Source organism: Eubalaena glacialis, chromosome 3 (assembly GCF_028564815.1).
Source record: "Eubalaena glacialis isolate mEubGla1 chromosome 3, mEubGla1.1.hap2.+ XY, whole genome shotgun sequence".
NCBI classification, from domain to species: domain Eukaryota; kingdom Metazoa; phylum Chordata; class Mammalia; order Artiodactyla; family Balaenidae; genus Eubalaena; species Eubalaena glacialis.
In genome coordinates, this window is record NC_083718.1 from 149,041,404 (window position 1) to 149,063,690 (window position 22,287).

Below are 22,287 nucleotides of genomic sequence, written 5' to 3' on the forward strand. Positions count from 1 at the left end.
TACTCTAGCTCTGGGGAGGACATATCACCCTCATGTCACAGATGAGGAAAGAATAAAGTGTGAAATGATGCAGCGACTCATTCAAGGTCACACATTATTAGGGATTAGAGCCAGCACCTGGAGCCCCGTCTTTCCACTGGGGCCGACTGCAGGGCAGAGAGGAGGCAGAGAAATCCCAAGTGGGGAAGCCTGATAAATAATGGCCAAAGGAAGAGCTGCAGGAGGGGGCAGGCTCCATTCAGAGGAAGGAGAACACTGAGGGACTGTGGCGGGGATGGGACAGCAGCAGGAGTGAGGGTGGCTTGGGTGCCGGGTTGGAAGGGCCGGGCCTGACTCTCCTGTTCAGTGAGCTCACACAGGGTGGAGCAGTGCTCAAGGAGGAAGGGCCTGGCTTTTTGGGGTTCAGCAAACTGGGCTCCAGGCCTGCTTGGGCACACCCAGTTCTGTGACCTGGGCAAGTCCTTTCCCTCGTCTGAGCTTCAGTTTCCTCATCTCCTGAGCAGAGAGAGTAAAAGCACGCCTTTTGCCATGCACCGGGGGTTACACGCCCCGCGTTTGGCACTGCACCTAACAGGCACACCTGGTTGCGCAATGCGGGCGTTTAAAAGCCGCTGAGCAGCGAAAGCGTAAACACCCACAGGGCGCTCCCGAGCCGACGCTCTGACCCACCCACCGGCGGGCGGCGCCCCGGGATGGGAGGTGGCTGCGCCCCAGGCCTCTGCGCGCTGACCCTTGCCTCCCGCGCGGGACTCGCTTGAGGGGCGCCCCCATCCACGGCAAGGCTCAGGGGAGCCGCGGGGCAGCCATGGCGGAGCCGGAGGCCGCGGCCGAGGAGCTGGACGCCCTCATCGACGACCTGGACTACCTCCCCGGCCACTTCCACCTGGAGATGCAGCTGAACTTCGAGCCGCGCTCGCCGGCCTCGCTCCACGCCCGGGACCTGAAGCTGCAGCGGGACGGCCTGCGGCAGGAGCTGGTGCTGGCGGTTGCCACGCAGCGCCCCGCCGTGCGCCACCTCCTGGGCGCCTTCGCCTTCTACCTGGAGGAGCTGGACGAGGCCCGCGAGAGCTTCCTCGAGGTGGCCCGCGAGGACCCGGGCAACCTCAACGCCTGGGCCAATCTGGCGCACGTGTACGGGCGGCTGGGGCAGGAGGAAGAGGCGGAGGCGTGCGCTGAGCGGCTGGCTGGCCTCATGGGCCTGGCGGGGGACCGCGGGGCCGCCGGGGACCCCCCGCTCCGCGCCGCGCGCTGCCTGGCCGAGCAGGGCTACGCGCACGGCTTCGACGTGGGCTGCGCCAGCCCAGAGGAGCGGGCGCGGGTGCTGGAGGCCGGCATCGAGCTCTACGACAAGGCGCTGGGCCACGCGCAGCAGGTGGGTGACCCCTCCCCAGGCTGGGAGGGCTGGGGTCGCGGCCCCTAATGTCTGCAGGGATGCCCCCTGGCCTCCAGATTCTCACCTAACCCTGGCCCTTTGGCTTCCGGAATGCCGTTCCAGCGTGCCCCGCCCACCTTGGGTCCTACACCAGGCTTGTAGCTTTTCTCTGCTGGACTAGGGCGTGGACCCACTTCCCAGCGGGTTAGCTTGCCGTAAGTTTCTTTGCTGGCAGTACTGCAAACTCAACACACCAACTCATCCCTCTCATCTTGCTCCTCCCAGCAAGTACCTGTCCCTGCACCTGTCCACACCCACCTAAGTATAAGGCACAGCTCCACATCCCGCCAGAAACAGGCAGCATTCTTGCCTCCTCTCTCCCCCTCACACACCATAGCCATCCACTCAGACCCCAGATCCTGTCCGCTCCGCCTCCTCATATCTCCAGGGTCTATCCACTCCTCTCCTGCCTGCACCTGCCAGCCCAGCCTCCGTCATTCCCTGCCTGGGTTCCTGCCCTCTGGCCTGACCCTTCTGCCTCCTCCTCTACCCTTGCTGCCAGTGTCATGTTGCTCAATCTTGCTGGCCATATCCGTCAGCTGCTTACAACCCCCAGTGACTCCCCACTGCCTGGCAGATAAGTCCCAGGCTCTCCGGTGGGCACTGGAGACCCTCTGTGACCTTGCTCTCTGCCGTGTTCCCCCTTCCAGCCAGGCTTTTGCCACCGTCTACTTCCCCTTGTTCCCCGTGGGCCAGGTCTCCTTACAGCCCACCTTGCCACTCTTTCGGCCTCTTTCGGAGGTGCCCTTTGCTCTACCCTTGCCTGGAAGGTTCTCCTCGCTCTCAGGCATCCGCTCCACTGACTTTTCCAGGCTGGGTCAGGCATCTCCCCTGGGCTCCCACAGCACCGCTCACACTGTCCATTTACAAGTCTGTCTCCCCACCTCAACCTTGAGATCTTCAAGAGTGGGGACATCTGTCTGGTTTACCACTGTAAAGCCAACACCTGGCCAGTGCCTGGACACAGTGGCACTCAGTAAATGCATCTTGAGTGAATGTATGTGTAGCATAGGGCCCAGAGCTAAATAGACAAATGCTAGGTATATTAGTTACCCATTGTTGTATAACAAATATCCTCTGAGACTTAGCAGCTTGAAACAATAAGCACTGATTGTCTCAGAGTTTGTGTGCTCAAGAACCCAGGCATGGTTTAGCTGGGTGTCTCTAGGCTGTGGTCTCATCTGAAGGCTTGCTCAGCTGGGGGTGGTGGGGTGGGGGTCTGCTTCCAAGCTCACACTCATGGCTATTGGGAGAATCAGTTCCTCACTGGCTGTTGGCCAGAGGCCTCCCTCAGGTCCTTGCCACAAGGACATCCCATCACTTTTGCTATATTCTCTTCATTAGAAGCAAGTCACTAGGTCTAGCCTACAGGCAGAGAGAGGAGGTTACACAAGAGCACGAATACCAGGCAGTGGGGATCACTGGGGGCCATCCCAAAGGCTGCCTGCATTGGATGACAGACAAATGATGTAGAGGCATTATCCTCTTGTTACAGAAGAGGAAATCACAGTTCAGAGAGGTACCATGACTTTTCCTTGAAGGCACAGCATAGGCAGGGTTGAGCTGATAATGATGACTATTTGTGATAGTTAAATGACAACAAGCCTTCACACATGGGTAGGATGGCTCCATTCACAAAGCCTCTGCACACCCCCTTGGAGCCTTTTCCACCAAAGCTTATGGCTCCCCCATAAGAGGAAATGTGGAGTCAAGACCTCAGGGAGTGCTGGGTGGGAGGCACAGACTTGACTTAAGGGGAGCAGGGCCGGGTGGAGGTTAAGACGGTAGACTCTGGGTCAGACAGTCCAGGTCCAAATCCCAATTCCCCATGCTCTCACCTCCAACTAGTCCGTAGCATGACTGAGCTTCCCTTTCTATGAAATGGGGATAATAATGGTGCTTGTATCCTAGGATTCCTCATCCGTAAAATGAGGAACAGAGCCGGCACAGAAACGGCAAGATCACAGACGACCCTTGCCTCTCCTGACCTGGGAGAGCCTCCTCCCCCCAAGACTGTGTGCAGCTGTGGCTATCCCCTGGGGCCGAAAGGAACCCAGGTCTCCTGTTTTAGAGCCTGAGCACAAGGCCCTGAATGCCAGCTGCCCTCAGTGGAAGGCGTGGCCAGCTTGGTGTATGTTGAGTGTGGTCACAGTCTCAGAGCAGGGCCTGAAAAGCCCTGGGCTGGGAGCCAGGAGTCCTGGGTTCTCATCTCAGCTGCAACCACCCACGGTGGGGCCTTCTCCTGTCTGGGTGGTGGTTTCCCCATCTGTGAAAGGGAGGGAGGGGGGACTGGATGGTCTCTGAGGTCCCTTCCTGCTCTCAGGAGAAGGCTTCCTGGAGGAGGTGAGCAGGGAGGCAAAGTTTTGGGCGTAGGGAAGGAATGGGGGCCGACTCCTCCCTCCCTGCTGCTGGTCTGCCCAGCCACAGTGGGGGCTGCACCGTCCCCTTCAGTGACCGCCCAGAGGAGAGAGTGTCAAGCAGGGCACTGCCCTGTCAGCTCCAGGGCAGGAGCTGACTGTCTCAGGTGGGAGGTGGCCTGTGCTGAGTCCTTGGGCCTGGCCCAGCGGCTGCTCCCCAGGTCTGCACAGAGTGTCTGTGGTCAGCACCTCCCCCCAAGTCCCAGGAGAAAGTGGGGATTTGGAGTTCCCCCATTTCATCATCTGAGAATTAGGAGAGATCATGCTTATAAAGTACCTGGCACAGAGTAGATGCTCAAGAAATAGTCGCAATCAGGATGACAATGATGATTTTGTATAGTTAGAGCAGGAGGCTTGGGTTCAAGCACCCAGGTCGCTTATTATTTTGCTGTGTGACTTTGTACAAGTCACTTTTCATCTCTGGCCTCAGTGTCTGCTTTATAAACATTAAACAATAGTGATTTCTGCCTCAGTTTACTATGATTATCCAATCAAATCATGGCGTAAAAGTGCCCATAAACTGGTAAATTCTGGGCATGTCTGAGACACACATGCTCAGCATCTTAACATTTATTGAGCACCTACTGTGTGCCAGGCCCTATCGTTAAGAACTCCTGCCTTTTAGAAGCTCATGGACAAAGGGAAGAGCAAACATTAGTTCCTTCAGTAACTAGCCTTCCCTGAGCCCCCTCTCTGGGAGTGGGGGCCAAAGGGGCGTGTCAGAGGTGTGCCTATGACTGGCTGAGGTCACAGGCATTCATTACATGGCCTGTGCCAGGTGACAATCATCTCTGAGTGCTGTACACCAGAGACCATAGTTTCTCAACCAAAAACAGGACCCCCCCAGAGGCTGATAAGGGAAGTGCACTTCGAGGACATCAGGACCCGTGTTGGAGTCAGCAGGGACCTGGCAAGTCCAGGTCCTGGGGATAGAGTGACAGTAACTGAACTTCAGAGAGGACACACTTCCTTTCAGCACAAGTGACTGAGGGAGGCTTCTGGAAGAGGCAAGAGTATACTGGCAGGAATGAGAGGAGGGCAATCCCAGCAGGGGCGTGGTGTGTGCAAAGGTCCTGCGGTGGGGCTTTAGTGACAACTGAACTGGAGCAGGGGATGAGACCTGGAAAGAGGGCAGCCAGAAGCTTCATGGGGAAAAGCACGTGGTGGCCCTGAGGAACTGCTGATGTGGTCTCTGAGGTCTGGTTCCTGCCCTCCTCTCAGCCGCATTTCCTCTTACTTCCCTTGAACCTTACTTCCCAGGGACTCTAAACTTCTCATACTTCTCTAGACATGCTGTGCTGTTTCACAGCTGCCTGTGCAGGAACTGTTCCCTCTGCCTAGAAAGCAAACTCCATCCATCAAAACCCAGCTCAAATGTCACCTCCCCCTTGAAAACCTTCCTTCATATAATGCCCACCTTCACACAGTAATACTCATGAATGCTCTTCTCCGGGTGCCTTGTGGACTTCATCTTAGTCCTCACAAGAACCCCCTGATCCCATTTTACAGATGTGGGAACTGAGGCAGAGCAAGGCTAAGTAACCTGCCCAAGACCACAGAGCTAGTAAGTGGCAGTTGAGTTTATGCCACTCTGACTCCAAAGCCTTTGCTCTTTCTGGAGAGGTGGGAGAATTGGGGTGCAATAAGTGTGATGCAGATGGCCGGCAGGATGGGGAGGGGAGCCCCCCACACCGGCCATCTCCTGGAAATCTAGGGTGGAAGTGTGGAGAAGTAGAGAGAGGGTTGCTGTGTATCGGGGGTGGTGGGGGGATAGGAAGGATGAGGGCAGAGGTGAAGTCAGCATGGGGTCAGAGAAGGAGGAATGGGGAGAGTGGAGCAGCCGCTGAGGGACCTCGTGTTGAGAGGGTCGCCACCCACAGGAGCACAGCTGGGGGCGGGCGGCCAGGAGTCTGACCCACCCGGTGCTGCAGCTCCAGGAGATTTTCCATCCTGAGGGGGCTGGGACTGTCCCAGGCAGGGAGGAGCCCCCGGAGCTCAAAGAATGAAGAGCAGCCAAAGAACCAATCACGGCTGCTCCTCTGCTAACTAAAATTACAAGAGAAAACATTACAAAAGTTAGTAATTCAGCCCATAATCCAAAAATAAGCAGAGTGTCTGTGTCCGAGTGGATGAGTGTCTGTGCCTTCCCTCTCAGCCCTTCGTTCCCTCCCTTTCCTCGTCCTCAAGTTGCAAAAATATGATGAGGCAGGTTGCTTTATCCGTCATTCCTCCCCACCCCCGTCACCTCTCCACACACGCTCACAGATGGATTCTTGGTGGAGTCTCCAGGCTGAGTGGGTATTAGGAGCAAACACTTTGCAGTTGGACACACTCGGTTAAAATTCTGCCTCCATCACCAGGTGGCTACGGACAAGTCACTTCACATCTCTCTGAGCCTCAGTTTCCTCATCTGCAAGGTGGGATTCTAACATCACCTCACAGGGTTGCTGTGAGGATTAGGCGAGAGACCGTGAAGGGCTCCAGGCAGAGTGTAGATCATGTTGGGGCCCAGCCCCTCACCTTGCCCACCCTCTGGTCTCCACAGCCCTCAGCTTTGCTCTATAGCAGTAGTTTCTGTCTTGCCCCCTAGAGGGTGAGCCCTCTGTCTTGGGCGACCCTCTATCTCTACCTACCACCCCGTGTCTGGAACGGGGTTGGACACCCAAGAGGGGTTTGTGACTGTTGCTAAATTTAATTTGGTTTTTTAGTCTTAAAATCCCCATTATTTTTCTAAAATAAAGTAACTCGAACTTATATTTCTCTAAAAAAGTAATATCTCTGTCCCAAGCTAACTCAATCATTTGAGTGTTTTCCCCTTTTCCTGGAATATTGTGTGGCTTCACACACACACACGTACCTGGCACACACAGGCACAGGTACACACACATGCAGATCCTTCACCCCTGCTCCTGGCCCAGAGCAGGCTCAGGGTGGTAACAGGAAACACCACCACAGCGGTTGCCATTGATCCAGCCTGTACGCCAGGCACGGAGCTCAGAATGTTACGTTCATTAGCACATTTGATTTTTATTCAAACCTCACAGACACACTGCCACTGGTATTGTGATTTCCTGTTGCACAGAGGACAGAACAGGCTCAGGGAGGGAACTCGCCCCAGGTGACCGGGTGCACACGGGCCATCCAGGTTTCACCTGGCCTGCTGGGGCGGGTGGGGATGGACCCAGTGCTGGTAGGCCCAGCAGCCAGCCTCACAGACAAAGGTGCAGGCATTCCACACAGTCGCCTGGCAGGAAGGACCGACACACACACACACACACACACACACACACACACACACACACACACACACACACACACACACACACACACACACCTGTGCCAGCGGGGAGGCCAACCCCAGGACCTGGGAATTCCTCAAGGAGCTGCCCTCCCAACAGCTCTCTGCCTCCCACATGCCCCCCTCTCTCCCTCAGCCTCCCTTTCTCCCTCTCCCCTTCGTCCCCCAGCACCAGACCCTGACAACTCGGGTGCACGGTGCAGGCAGATGCGCTGCTGGGACCGAGGTAGGAGCGTTGGTGTGGGAATCTGCAGGCTGCAGGGACGCCCTGGGTGACCTGGGCTGGCTGTGTAACCTCTCTGAGGGTCCATGTCTCCCTCTGTGAAATGCGGACAGTGGTACCAGCCTGGCAGGGGTGTGGGAGGAGGAACTGGGGTCACGGAGGGAAGGCCCAGCCCCAGCGAGCTTTGATGGACGCGTCCTTCTCATCCTCATCCCCTGATGGGGCTGCCAGGACTCCTAAGTGAGCCCCCGCCCTCCTTCTGCTTCCTCCCGCTTCCTCCTGCCCCTTCCTGAGCTCGCCCTCAGCCCAGCCCAGCCCAGAACCAACTTTGGGAAAAGAACAATGACATTGGGGAAGACCCCACTCGGAGCCAGGGGTCAGGATTTGGGTTCCTGCCTCAGCCCTGCCCCGACTGGCTGTGGGACAGTGGGCAAGTCCTCTGCGGATGGTGGTCATTTCCTCCTCTGTCACTGGACTAATGTGGTGGCCAGGGTGATTTCAGGGACAAGAAGGACTTTGATAGTAGAGAAGTGGGGGAAGGAATGAACCTCCTGGCAGAAGAAAACACATAAACACACAGAGGGAGGTAGGAAACCACAGCTTGGGGAATGTCAGGCACGGTGTTTTGAGGACTTTAGAGTTGATCTCCAACTTTTGAGATCATGGGCAGGGTTTCTCCTCCCATGGTGCTTGCAAACACACACACACACAACTCCACAAATCTGAGTGGTTTGATTTGGATGATGCTGGACGATGAGCCAGGGACTGTGCACTTGTGTGCTTTTCACAGATTATCTCACTTGCTCCTCCTAGAAATGCTGGGGAATCAGAACTGTTATTAACCCCATTCTACAGATGAGCAAACTGAGGCTCAGAGAGCTGTAGCAACTTGCTCAAGGGCACACAGCCATGAGTGGCTGGCTGGAACTGAACTCAGTTCTCTGCGACATAAAGCCCAAGCTGAGGGACAGCTTTCCTGATACTCTAGCCCCAGCCTTCTGATGGCCTCGGTGCTGCTCACATTTGCATAACAGCACCTTCTGAATTTGCTGGTGGCTTCTTTCCCTCCACACCTGGCAATTTTGGGAACTGGGTCTCCCCTCCTTATTGATACAGGACCCCAGAGCCAAAGTTGCCTGTAGCATCATCTGACCCAACTGCCTTCATTACAGGAGGAAAGATAGAGTGTATTAAGGGTGCGCACAGCCCGGACCCATGGGAGGGGCTGAGAAAATGCAGGACTTCTTCAGACCTACCCGGTGCCAGAGCTGGATTTGTACCCAGGACTGGACAGGGTCCATTTTCTCTAGGGACCATGGAATAGAGAAGTGGCTCTACTCAGTCCTGCGAGTCTGTGGAACCAGTGCAAAGCAAAGCTGGCTCACAGAGTCTGCGTCTGCATGACAGATCTAGGACCAGAAAGGGGGTGACAATGGGGAGCTGCAGTCGATCTGTTCCACTCTTAAAATCCACAAAGACCATGCAGGGAACCCAGCCAGGGCTGAATAGGTGACTCACCTCCATGGCACAGCACCCATCCCCCCAATCCCCTCTGCGCAGTCGCACTGATCACTCCCACCCATGTGCCTATGACACAGGCAAACCCAGTGGATCATCCCTGCTTATAGATGCGGAAGCTGAGGCCCAGGCTGGGCCAGCGGACTTCCACGGAACCCTGGGGGAGGTAGAGGCAGGGGTGGGACTCCAATCTCAACCCTCTGTTTACTCCCCACCCCCACCGAGGCAGGAGCTGGATGAGGAGAAACCCCTGCCCAGCCTCTCTGGGGCAGACCCCCAGGGGTGCCAGGCCAGCCAGGTGGGCTGGGGCTGGGTCTCCGCGTGCAGAGCCCGAGGCTGCTCTGTGTCATCACAGAGGACATTCCAGTTGAGCAGGAAGAGCATAGTCCTGAGGCCTGCCACCTGGTGACTTTTATTTCTGCAGCATCAGCCTTCACAGACAGGGTCAGCCTGATGAGGTGGAAAGAACAGGGGCACTGGAGGGAGGCAGATCTGAACTTGAATCCTGGCACTTCCCCCTGGGCTGTGGGGCTGGCCGGGCGGCTTTTCTCTTAGCCTCTGTTTCCTCGCCTGTAAAAGGAGGAGGATGCAGTACACCTTCTCGGGCTGCTGTGTGGGTGGATCCAGTGCCACGATGCACGAAAGTGCCCAGTGGACAGTTGATGGTTGAGAAATGTTCATTCTCTTTCCTCCTTCTCATCCCCCCTCCCCTGAAAGAGAATCAGTCAGCTCTCAGGAACTGACTCTGAAACACAGAATACAACGTCCACAGGGGCAGAGTTCAAACTGCAAGGAAAACATTTTCCTTAAGAACCAATAAGGTCTCTGTATAGCCTATGCAGACACATATAGATTCCTAAACCATTAGCATATTGAGATCTTCTATTGAAATCCTCTAAAATAGCTAAGCCCTGCAACATTTCCTTCTGTGGGGACCACCTTTTGAAGTAAATGGAGTAGCCAGCTGAGACCCATTCTTACATCTGCCAAGTTAACACAAACCTGCTCTGTAATGTCTAATCCTAATCCTGATATTCTCTGCAGGTACTGCCAGATCAACCACCTTTGTCAATTACCCACCCAGCTGTAGCAGCCTGGATCTTCAGGCTCCCAGAGGATCACAGCTGCTGATCCTTTTGCTCATTTAAAAAGAGATGCACTGGCCTGCCATTTTCACCTGGCTCTCTGCAGTGCTAGACTCTAGTGCAGTGGTTCCATCAAATTCCCAGGTGCTGCTGATGCTGCTGGTCGGGGGACCCCACTTCGAGGACCACTCGTCTGGGGTAGTCAGGTGCAGGAACTCTGGGGCTAAGCTGCTGGGTTCCCAGCTCTGCTACCTTCTAGCTATGCCACTCTGGGCCATAGGTGCCTCTTCTGTAAAACTGGGATAATCGTAGTCCCTACCTCCTAGGTAACCCCGGAGTTAACACATGTAAATTATGTGCCTGGTGCATAGTAAGTGCTCAATAAAATGCACTATTATTAGTATAGCTAAAAAAGCAGCATTTCCGGGTTTCAGTCCAGGCTTTCACACTGGCTGTGTGTCTTTGAGGATGTCTTCTCACCTCAGTGTTCCCATCTGTGCTAGGGTGGTGATGATAACCCACTCTACATTCCACGAAGGGCTTTCTGAGGATCATGTGGTATCGGTGTGAGTGCACTTTGTAAATGGTAAGCACTGTACAAACACTTGCAGTGAGGTGTTGTGGGAGTAACATGCACTTGAAGTCAGAGACCTGGCCTGAAATATCAGGTGAAGTAGGCACGTCTCTGCCTCTTTGAGCCTCGGTTTCTCCATCTCCATAATGAGGGAAATGCCGGTGAGGGCCTTGGAGGAGCTGGGAGATGCCCTGAGAACCCCTTGCCTGAAGTCTGTGCCTCACTCTGACCCTCAGCTAGTACCAGGATCTAACCAGCTACTTAAGGGCAGTGCTGGTGCCTGGGCCTTGCCAGCTTGAAGCCTCGGCGGGCTCACGCTCTGGCCAGTGCCCCCTCATAGACCCCAGAACCCCCAGCTCATGGGGTCCTGATGAGGATGAACAAGAGAAAAGGTGGGGTGTCCTGCCAAAGCCCACACGGGGAGGCCCTCAGTCAATATTCCTCTCCTGGCAGAGGTCCTGTCAGCCCCTCCCAGGCTGCCTCCAAATATATTGCCTCTGGGAGCCATCAACTCTGGAAGTGAATTCCTTGCAGCCATAAGAGGTTTCACAGCAACTTCATTCTCCAGGAGAGAGGAGGGGAGGGGGCAGTCAGAGGCCTGTTTAATTTAATTTAACATACCGTGGCTTGCCAGGTTGCCCCTGGTAACAGCTTCAGCTGCTGCTTCAGTTACAACTAGAAGGATTTTTAAAGAGACAGCCCATTTTAGGACCAGAATTGCACAGCAAAATGAATGGTCTCTCTCTACTAGCTCCATCACAGGGATGGAGGATTGGAACCCAAGCACAGTGAGGCTTCAAACTAGGTCTGTTTATACCATTAACTCCATTCCTGATTTGCAAACCCATAAGCCCTCCTGCAAATGTTACTCTTAAGTGGGATCTGAGGAGGGGCTACATTTGGGATTTGCCATAGAGATGTCACTCAGCTAGCTACTTCTCTGAAAATCAGTTTTAGTCTTCAAGTAGAAGGGAAGGAGGAGAGTTAACCTTTAGGAGTTGCCCCTGCAATTCAGGCACTCTGCCACCAGATGGTAGTATTGCTTACTTAGTGCAAACCATAACCAGGCTTGACTTACTCAAGACTATCAGAATGGTGGTGAAACCACTGGGTTTTAAGTCCTGATACTAACCAGTGTGTGACCCTGAGCAAGCTGCTTCACCTCTGTGGCCTCTGTTCTCAGAGACATAATAAGGGGATTGATTGATCAAGATAACTGAGTGCTGTGGACAAGGCTTCGGGCTAGGACTAGGAAGGCATGAGTTTATGTCCCAACTCTGTCATGAACTAACTGTGTGATTTGGACACATAACTTAATTTCTTGCATCTTGAATACCAAACAAGAAAGTGGCTATGAACCAGGGAGAGCCCTGAGGACAACACACTGCTCTTCAACACTGGGGACCTGTGGACCTCACAGGGCATGTGAGGCCCTAGGAGCACCGTGGGGGGTGGAGAGGTGGAGAGTGGGGTGAGGCAGGATAGCCCCGGACTCCAGAGCCTGAGACCTCGATGCCCCACCTAGAACTGAAATAGGGCAAAGCAGCCTCCTAGACACACCTAACCCTGCACGTTTCTAACCCAAACCAGGAGAAAGGGGGCAAACGTTTATGGAGATTTATGGGCACGGTCTCCAGGCTGGTCACTGCCTCACAATGCCCCTTTGCAGATAAGGACACAGCCTCTGAGGGGTAACACATCCACCCAGGGTCACCCCCCTCTTGTGGCCAGACCTGTTGGCCACCCGAGCCTCTGCTCTCTGCACTGCAGCCCTCCCCTAGTCTAGGATACCTGCTGTCACTTGTGGTCACATCTCCTTGTCAGGAGCCTGAAAGGGGGAGCAAGTTCTGTGTCTCTGCACCATGACTCAGTCTGGCCAACCTCAAAGCAGGCATGGGGACAGAGGTCATGAGATCACAGCCACAGGCAACCAGGGAGACTGAGGCACACGTGCCTTTGGTCCTTCACACAGACAGGTGCTGACATTATGTCAAGGTCCTGGGCCAGCTTGGCCCACAGTAGGTGCCCCATGAATCTGAGTCCCCTTCCCATGTCCCAGGTCCCGTGCAGGTGCAGCAGGTAAGGTCATCTGGCAGCCCATCCAGCTTTTTGCTTTGGCCAGTGTTCTCCATTGAGCTCTCAAGGATGCCCTTTAATCCTTGGGTCCCGCCGCTCTCCCCTCCAGACAGCCCTGTTCCCAGCCAAGCCCCCATACACGTATTCCAACCTAAGTAACAGGATAACTCTTCAAGGTGATATGGATGCAAAAACACACCAGATCCTGGCACTCCCCACCTCTAACCCCTTCTGTGCCTCCCCATTGCCTTGCAGATGACTTCCACGTCCTGAGCCTGACACTCAGGGGCCCCTCCTGATGTTCCCCTGCTGGCTCATCCCCTCGCCCCTTACAACTGGGGTTCTAGCCGCTCCGGGCTGCATGCAGCCCCCGACACACCTGCTCGCTCATCTCTGAGGTTTTGCACATGATGTGCCCTCCATCTGATGCCTTCTCTCACCGTATCCACCTGGTTGGTTCCTACTTGTCCCTGAGAACCCTGCTCCAGCACGTCCTCCTCTAGAAGTCTTGGGGGTCCCCCTGGATCATGTAGGAAACCTCTTCCCATAGCCCCTGGTGTTCCTTTTGCTCTAATTTTGTCTTTGGTCTGGCTTTCCTGCCAGACCTGGCTTGGGTCAGGGTTCAAGACACTCCCCTACAGGCAATCACACTGCTCACTGAGATCTACTCACAGGTCCCCCTTCCTCTCTTCCTCCGAACCATCCAAGGCCACCCCAGAGCAGCCACAGCCTAACTTGGCAACGATAGCTCCCGCCACACCCCAGTCATACTCACCGTGCCCCATGCTCCCCAGCTGCCCACTCGTGTCCGTGCTGAGCCCCCCGTCTGGAATGCCCTTGTCCCCCACCTCACCCTCTCAAATACCACTGCTATTCAAGGCCCACCTTACAGCCCATCCTCTATGAGACCTTCTCAGAGTCTTCTGGCTGGAAGTGGCCTCTTCATCCTGCTGCATTTGTCTGCATCCCCCTCTCAGCCTTGATCAAACCCTGCTTCATATTATAGTTATTGGTAAGCCAGTGTAATGAGGGGAGCAAGGGCTTTGGAGACTAACAAATGGGGTTCAAATCCCAGCTCTGACACTTGCATGCTGTGTGTCCTTGGGCAAGTCATTTTGCCTCTCTGAACTTCAATATGTGCCTCTGTAAAATGGGGATGACGCCTACCTCATAGGTTGTTGTGAGATTGAGATGATGAGTGTCAGGATCCTGGCACATGGCAGGCGCTCCTTCAAACCCCATTATTTATGGTCTCCCCAACTGGGTTGTGAGCCCATTTGGGCTAGGGTGCAGGTCCCATTCAGTGCCACAGCTCCATAGCACCCAACATATCATAGTTGGGCCTCACACCATAGATACCTCACACCATAGAAATGCTGGCTGGACTGAATGCTTCATCCTAGCTGCTGAGGGTGGGGTGGAGGGATAATAGGGGCCCTGAGCTGAGAAGGCCCCTGCGGATGGCGGGTGGTGAGTGCAGAATGGAGCCTGGAGATCAACCACAGGAGATGAATGTGGAGGGAGGGGCTGGAGCCTGAGGCAGAGCTGCTGATATGCACTGGGGGTTCTATTGGTTTTCATTAAAATTCCTTCCCAAGGCAGGAGCAGCTACTCCCATAAATAACGTCATAAATATTTTATCTGGTGCCCAAGTCAGTCTAAATGCACAGCAAAGTTGGCAAGAAAAACAGTGGGAAAACAGTTCAGGGTGGGGTCCTGGGCTTCAGCTGAACTCACTCACATGCCCAAAGGGGCTTTCTCAGGAAGGTGGAAGCTGAGGGATGGCGCCAAAGGGGAGAAGCGGGGGAGAGAGAATCGGTGACTGGTGGAGTGTGGGCCCTGCGGTAAGGGTGGATCCAGGGCACAGGTCGGGGGAGCCAAGGGGAGGGGAGCTTAGCCTGGAAGGCAAGACGGGAGGGAAGGAAATGGATGCCACGCCTGCCTGCTCTGTGATGGATGCCTTGCTCGGGGCATTCACACAAGTCATCTTGTCAAATCCTCTGTGGTCACAGAAGTGAAGTGACTCGCCCAAGGTCACCCAGCCAGCCAGTGGCAGAGCCAGAATTACGACCAAGAGTGTACTTGCTGCTTCTCAGGGTTCAGGGAAAGCATGGGAGTCTATGAACAATGTCCCAAATGCTTCAACAGCAGCAGCACAAGCCATTCTCTGCTTCCCTAGATCCCGAAGGAGGAAAAAAGGGGCTGGTACTTCACCATGGCAACGCTCTTCATCAGGTCAGGCTACGGGTTGGGGATGGGATGGTGGGGAGGGACGGGGAGAGGTGGGGCCTGGAAGCCAGGGGAGAAATGGCTGAGCCCATCTGCGTGGCAAGGGCTCCCCGAGTTCCCCTCCCTGCCCACTGGCCTGGGGAGGACTCGCAGCACCCTGGGGACGGCTGGGAGGGTGCTGACCAACCGCGTCCCCTTCTCTGCCACAGGTTAGATGGCATCTTCCTGGAGCTGGGCAGCGAGGAGCAGAAGAGGTTGCCGGCCTTCAACCGCACGCTGGCCCTGCTCCGGCAAGTCCTCCAGTCCTCGGAGCCCCACCACCAAGGCAGGACCCGTGGGCACGGGTGGGAGAGGAGCCTCTGCCCCGTCCACCCTGCACCCCCCACCAGCCCTGCCGGTCTTGTCACTGTCCCCACCTCTAGCACTGTTTCGCTGTCCCTCACCCTCTGTCTCATCCACTCCCTTGTTCACCTCAGGGAGCTCGCACACCTCGCACAGGTGAACGGGCGCCTGCAGATCACTCCAGGTGCACGTGTCCAGGCCTGTCTGTGACCGAAAGTGTAAGAGACAGAGTTCTCGCCATTGCAGCCTCTTATCCCCATTTTGTGGTGGGGGCAGGGAAGGCTGTTCTGTAGGGGAGTCGAGTCATTTTTCCACAGGGATCAGAACTCCAGAGCTGGGGAGAGCTGGAGTCAGAGAGCGGGGTGTCCTGCGTGACACAGTAAACACAGAACAAGCACTGAAACTGTTCATCCCTCCACTCACACGTCCCTCTCCCCACCCTTGTTTCTCTCGGTCCCTGGGTGGCCCACAGTGATTTCATGCCACTTCCCCTCCCTTTGTCTTCCTGGGGGCTGACACCTGGGGTGGCACTGGCCCCCTGCCTCCTCGTGGCTCCCCTCCCTCTCTCCACCCGGCTGCTGCCTGAGACCCCTCTCCTGGCCTCACCCCCAGCTCTGGCCTGGTGCTACCTCGGGATGCTGCTGGAGAGGAAGGACACCTTCTCCATCACCCCCATGGGCGTCCATGACTGCGGGTTTTCAGGGACCGACCCCCTGGACTGCTTTGGCAAGGTATGTGTCCCCGGCCACAGAAGCTCTCCGAACCCGGATTGAGCCTGACACCTCAGCCTCCTCTCCCAGAACCCGCTGCTTCTCTGGGTGTCATCCCCACCTCCCTGCCTTACTCAGGAAGTACCCTTACTCCAGACCTTTCTCTCCATCCCAAACAAAGCCAAAGTGCTCCTTTGTCCTCTTGGCCTATGAGTCAGACCCTCTCCATTTCTCCAGGCCTGTCTTCTAAGCTAGTCACGATTTCCCACATATACCCTCAGGCCTTTCCCCTTCACACCCCCGGGGCAAAGTGGAAAGAAGACGAGGTTAGCTGGAGTCTGGATGCCAGCTCTGCCCATAGGCCCTGTGACCCTAAAACAAGTCACTTCCATCTCTGAACCTCCTTATCTGTTAATTATGTGATCTGTCCACCATCTAGGATATTGAGAGACTGAAAGGAGGTAGTGGATGAAACTGTTCACTGTAAACTGTAAAGTGCTGTTCAAGCCTTATTCTTGGCACCTCGTTTCTGTGGCAGTTTTCCACACTTAGCTCAGTTTTTGAAGACCTTCCTGGAGGCCAGGGACCCTGTGATTTTCGTTCCCCTTGCGGTCAGCACGACGCTCTGCCCGGGGCACGTCCCTAGCATTTGCTGGTCAGTAATGAGCAATTTCTTGGTGAGAGATCTTAGTGAGAGCAAAGCATAAACACTGGTTCACGTGTGTTCCGAGAGTTGTGACCAATTTAACGCACTGCCTTTGCCCCTCCTTGGGAACCTACTCTGTGCCGGGCACTGAGGTGGACAGATGGGGCCCCTGCCGTGTAGGAGTTCACCGTCTCAGGGGCAGCAACAAACACAAGGCAGGCAGCTGTCAGTAACAATATTGGGGTGGTGGCAGGGGAAGTGCTGTGCCCAGCTAGAAACACCGTGTGAGTCTGGGGGAGGTAGAGGCTGATTCTGGCCCCTCCCCCTACCTGCCCCAGGAAAATGGGGGAGCACACAGCGACGTGTCTGAGGAAGAGGGGTTTGCCTGGGGTCTGGAGGGATTCACTGGACATGTCCCGTGAACATGGCAGAGAGCATGGCAGCAAGTCAGGCTCTCAGGAGTTGAGTGCCAGTGAGCTGTGCCCAAAGTGTTGGGTCCCACGATGTGGTGGATATGAGGAATAAGATCTTTGGGGTGATATGGCTCTACTGAGAGAAGGGGTTCCAGTTCTGGCAAACAGCCAGGCAAATGGTTTGTTCTTACCTCCTCCCTTACCCAGGCCATTGAGATTGCCAAGGACCAACCCTCCATCCTGAATCACCTGGCCAAAATCTTCCACTTCCTTGGAAAGCAGGATATGGCCATTGGTACCTGCAACATAGCCCTGGACATCCTACGAGATCCGGAGCTCAACTGGCAGGCGTATTGCACAAGGGCCAAGGTGAGTCTACCCGCAGCTTCACCCCATCCTGCCATCTAGAATCAGAGTACAAGAGCCAAGACCCTGTGGCCAGAGCCCAGAGGTCAGGGAGCCTTCATGGTGGAAGGGAGCTTAGGTGTCATCAAGGCTCACAGTTTGTGTTCTCTAAGATTGTTGAGTGAGAGAATGAAGGAGCTTCCCACCCACTGCTCATCCCTTCTGCAATGACCTGGCCAACAACCTACCAGCCTCCTCTTTGATTAGAACCTTAGGCAGTCATACTGACCTGGGTGGAATTCTGGCCTCGCCACTCATCACTGTGGGACTTGGGGCAAGCCACTTACCCCTCCAAACCTCCATTCCCAAATCTGGAAGATACGGATAATAACATCTATCTTAAAAGGTTGTCAGAAGACTAAGTGAAGTAACATCTAAAGCAGGTGCCTGGAGCATGGGAGGTGCTTGTGAAAGGCAGAGGGTATACTGGAGGAAGTCTGATGTCATAGATCAGAGCTCTGGCTCTCAACACTGCTGGCCTTGGTTCAAATCCCACAGCACCGCTTACACGCTACGGGACTGTAGACAGAATACTCTTGCCCAAAGTCCGAGCCCCAGTTTCTTCTTCTATAGACTGGAGGTGATTGTACCTGCCTCACAGAGTTGTTATGAGAATTAAATTAGACTCTTGTGTAAAACTCAGTACTGACCACATAGTAAGAGTTCATAAGTGGCTGAGCAGTATTATTAGGTATATTTTTAACTGGCTCACTGTCGCTTGAGGCAGTCCACTATGGTCACTGAGCTCTGCAGATTACTCATTTCACTGAGAGCTGCCTGCCTCTGGCTTCCCCCTACTGGTCCCAGATCTGCCCTTTGGAGCCCCTACAGAACCCATCTGCTTGGGGGCAAAGAGCTGGAGCTCTGAGTTCACTTTGCTCCAGGCTGGACAGCCTTCTCCACTACCTTTCATGGGACATGATGGCGAATCTGCTCCCTTGGTCTTGGTCTGTATGACATAATCATTTTGCCAGCAGGTACTAGACAGTCAGTTCCTTCATGGCAGTTGATGTGGTCATTATCAATAGTAGTGATATTACTCATGATTGATAGTAAATAATAACACCTTTCTATAACACTCTGCATTTCACCCAGCACTTTCATATTCATGGCCTGATTGAATTCTCGCACGATCCTGTGAGAGGCCAAACGTGTGTCATTTTACTAATGAGGCAACAGAGAGGCAGTGACCTTCCCGGGGTCCTGCATTCCATTAGTGGGAATCCAAACCTCACTCTCCTCACTCCATCACAGGTTGGCCTGTAGCGTATGCTCGCTGTCTCCCTGTAGCTCCAAAGATCACACTTACTACTCAGATGACCAGACTGGCACCAGGATGGAGGCAGGGGACAGTGAGGAGGAAGGAACAGAAGGGACAGGAACTCATCTGTGTAAAAGCCTCAGTCCCTGCTGTGACCCTAAGGCCCTACCTGGCCCATGACCTTGACCCACCCCGGCTCAGCTCCCTCCCTCCCAGCCACCCTGGGGTCCTTGCAGTTCCTGAGGCACGATCTTGCCTCAGGGCCTCTGCCTAGAATGCTCTTCTCCAAAATATCCAGTTGGCTTCCTCCCTCACTTCCTGGAGGGCTTGAAGAAAAGGCAGCTGCTAGCAGCTATCTTCTTGAAAATGTCAGCTTCTCACCAACACTTTGTGTCCTCCTGTCTTGGTTTGTTTTTCTTTTTTAGCACTTATCACTCCCTAACATACTATTTGCTGATTTATCATGTTTATTGTCTCTCCCCCCAGTTGAAATACATGCTCCACGAGGGCAGGGAATTTTGTCATTTTGCTCTCTACTATATATCCTCAGTGCCCGGAAGGTAGCAGGCTCTTGATGAATATTTGTTGAAGGAATGAATGAATGAACTGAGCACCTACCATGTGCTAGGTCCTGGCTAGAACATATTCTCTCCATTGTCATGGTAACTCTCCAAGGAAGATCTTAGTGTACTGATTTTTCAGATGTGGAAAATGAGGCTCACAGAGGTCAAGCTAATAAAGAGGGGGAGGGGCTGGAATTCAGCCAAGTTCAACTGGCTTGAAAGCCAGAGCTTCCCACTCCCACCCCACCCCCACCTCATGAAGCTGTCTCAGAACCAGATCCCGCCAATGGCTATAAAGCATTAATACCTTCAACGACAATGACCCCCTTTTTCTTACTTCCTCCTTCTCCACCCCTTCCCTACCCCTCCTGAACCTCTAGATTTTCTAAATGCTCCAAATAGATGTGGGGAAAAAGGGAGGAAGTGGTGATGAAAGCAAGGGTCTGGAATCATTTGTAATTTGATGCTTGTAAGCTGGGGCCACCTGCCATTCTTCCCACACTACTTGCTTACACAGTACTTGCTTACACAGTCTCTCACAAAATCGGTGCTGCCATCCCATCTCAAATAACCCCCTCCCCTAGTCACCTCTATCCCATCACCCTGTTTATTTTTCATAGCACTTGTCACCACTTGAAGTGGTACCATGTACTTGTTTATGATCATCTCCCCTACTAGAACGTTCTGCCAGGGCAAGGACCTCCTCTGTCTTATCACCACTGTACCCCAGTACCTAGCACAGGGCCTGGCATATGGTGGGCACTCAATACTTATTTGTTGAATGAATGAGTGAATGAATGAATGGCTCTTACTTCATCCAACGCCCTTCATTGTACAGAGAGGGGTCAGTGTACTAAGGCCCCGAAAGAGGAGTGGCTAGCCCAAGTTGGCAGAGGACTAGGACCTCGGACTCCCGAGTTCCAGTCACAGGGGCTTTCCACTGCACCACAGAACCTCCCTGAGTTGCTGTTAAGAAAAAAAACTTTATTTAGGATAGAAAAGAGGGCACGGGTCCTTGCTTGGAGCATCTCCCCTGAGCTGACTCTCTGTGGGCAGATCCACGTCAGAGCCTACCTGCATGACCTGGAGCGAAGCAAGATGGGGCTCGGGGGCATGCCTGACAGGAACCACCTGGCCTGCGCCAAGTCCGACCTCGAGGAAGTGGTCAAGGTGTGCCCAGGCCTCAAGACCTACCTGGACATCGGCCAGGTAAGGTAGCCTCTTGGCTAGGGTAGCCAATAGCTGACTAAAAACCTATTAACTCTCTGCCAGGCCAGGCCTGGGCACTGAGGACACAGGGAGGAATGCGGGGCATCCCCAGCCCTGATAACAGTACCTGCCTCCTACTGCATTGGTGAGGATTATAGGAGATGATGCACCTACAGCGTTCAGAACAGGGCCCAGTTCTTTCTAAGCACTCAGAAAGTGTGGGCCATTATTCTGTATCCTTCTGTGCCTTCCGTGCGCACGGAATGACTACCAGAGGTTACAATATCTTATGTATGAGAACACTGAGGCCCAGAGATTGCCCCGCTCAAGGTTATATGGCCGAGAGCGCTGGGGCTGGAACTGGAATCAGAGTACTGTCTCCTTTGCCAGGAGAGGGGCACCAAAATTTGCGATGAATAATTGTCTAGGGAGGGAGGGTGGGAATGAATGCGTGTAATTTTTAACACAGCAAGTGTGGGAATGGAATGAACGGGGAGCAGCGACGGCAGGGGAGAAAGGCTCACCCCGAAGCCCCCACCCCAGGTCTACTACTACATGGGCGTGGACGCTGTGCAGGAGCTGCTGGCGGTGGACGAGGCGGCGCTGAACCAGGCGCTGGTCTTCCTGGCCAAGGCCGGCGAGTCGGAGCTGGGCGCCACGCTGCCCGAGCTGCAGCTGTTGCGCGGCAAGTGCCTGCGCATCAAAGGCGAGGAGGCCAACGCGGCGGCCTGCTTCAAGCGCGCCGTGGAGCTGGACGACGCGGGCTCCAGCCACACCGAGGCCTTCGGCTGCCTGCTCGAGGCGCTGCTGGCGCAGTGGAGCCAGGCGCAGCTCAGCGACGGCGAGCTGGGCAGCGAGGTGGACGCGTGGCTGCGCTGCGCCCAGGACAAGTACCCGGCGGCGCGCCTGCGCCAGGAGCTGCAGCGCGTGTGGCGCGGCCACACGGGCGAGGTGCTGGGGCTGGCCCGGGCCTTAGTGGTGCAGGGACGGCCGGCACTGGTGCGTCTGCTCTTCGAGACCATGGCGCGCGAGGGCGAGGGCACGGGCCCAAGACGGGGCCGCCGCGCGTTCTCCCTCGGAGCTCCCTGAGGCCCCGCCCCGTTGAGGCCCCGCCCACAAGTGATTGGACCTGGTCGGGGCGCTGCACACCGACTTTTCACTGTTGTAAGCCGGCCGGTTTGGGGAGCCCGTCAGATTCTCTTTCGGGAATTGGAATGGAAACGTTGGGACCCTAGGACGGTTTGACGTGCCCACGGAGGCAAAAGGGCCTGATTCAGCTGGGGCAGACGCGAGGGGCCGCTGGGAAACTGTCAACTGAAGGACCAAATTGTATAAATATGCAGAAAAAATAATATGGAGCCTCCCAAGAGATACAGAAGATAATTGCCTCCATTTTGGTGGCTTTCTAGTACCCAAGAGCCTGTCTTTGGATTCCGTGAGCCACGCTCTATCCTTATAATAAAGCCCCCTTTACTTAAGTTGACTGGAGTAGGTCTCAGGTCCTGCCTCCAGAGAAGCCGTGGCTAGAGAAGAGGGCACAGCTGCCAAGGAGCAAGTAAGCGAAGGGCGGTAGTCTACATCTGGCTGCTCAGGGCTCTTTCCTGCCTCTCTAGCAGCCTTCCAGCAGCCCTCATCCTTGGCCAGCTTGGTCTTAAAGGCCCTCAAACTCCCTGAAATAAAGCCCATCAGTAGTACCTTTGCTTGACTTCTCTGTTCTTGGGGGAAAGTAGGGGCCCCACCCAAGGAAGTGCCAACTGCCCCCAATCTCAAACCTTCTACAAAAGAGTGAAGAAAATCTTGGAATTTTACACTCTTGGAATCATAGTCATAGAATCTTAGATGTGGAATTTTATTGTCAAAGACTTAGGCTCTGATTGCCAGCAAAT

The 22,287-nt window shown here is 54.7% G+C and overlaps 1 protein-coding gene across 1 annotated transcript; it reads left to right on the forward strand.

Moving 5' to 3' along the window:
- The first annotated feature begins 727 nt into the window (after positions 1-727).
- On the forward strand, positions 728-21,861 carry TTC22 (tetratricopeptide repeat domain 22). The gene is made up of 7 exons (XM_061186539.1): positions 728-1,372; positions 14,803-14,858; positions 15,062-15,177; positions 15,807-15,925; positions 17,171-17,332; positions 20,249-20,401; positions 20,945-21,861. Exons 1-7 carry the CDS (start codon positions 806-808, stop codon positions 21,488-21,490), a joined length of 1,719 nt encoding a protein of 572 aa, XP_061042522.1. The 5' UTR covers positions 728-805; the 3' UTR covers positions 21,491-21,861.
- The last annotated feature ends 426 nt before the right edge of the window (positions 21,862-22,287 follow it).

Coding starts and splice junctions, on each gene's coding strand:
- TTC22 (XM_061186539.1), top strand. CDS start 806: ATGGCGGAGCCGGAGGCCGCGGCCGAGGAGCTGGACGCCCTCATCGAC. Junction 15,178..15,806: donor CTCGGAGCCCCACCACCAAG/GCAGGACCCGTG, acceptor CCTCACCCCCAG/CTCTGGCCTGGTGCTACCTC. Junction 20,402..20,944: donor CCTACCTGGACATCGGCCAG/GTAAGGTAGCCT, acceptor CCCCCACCCCAG/GTCTACTACTACATGGGCGT.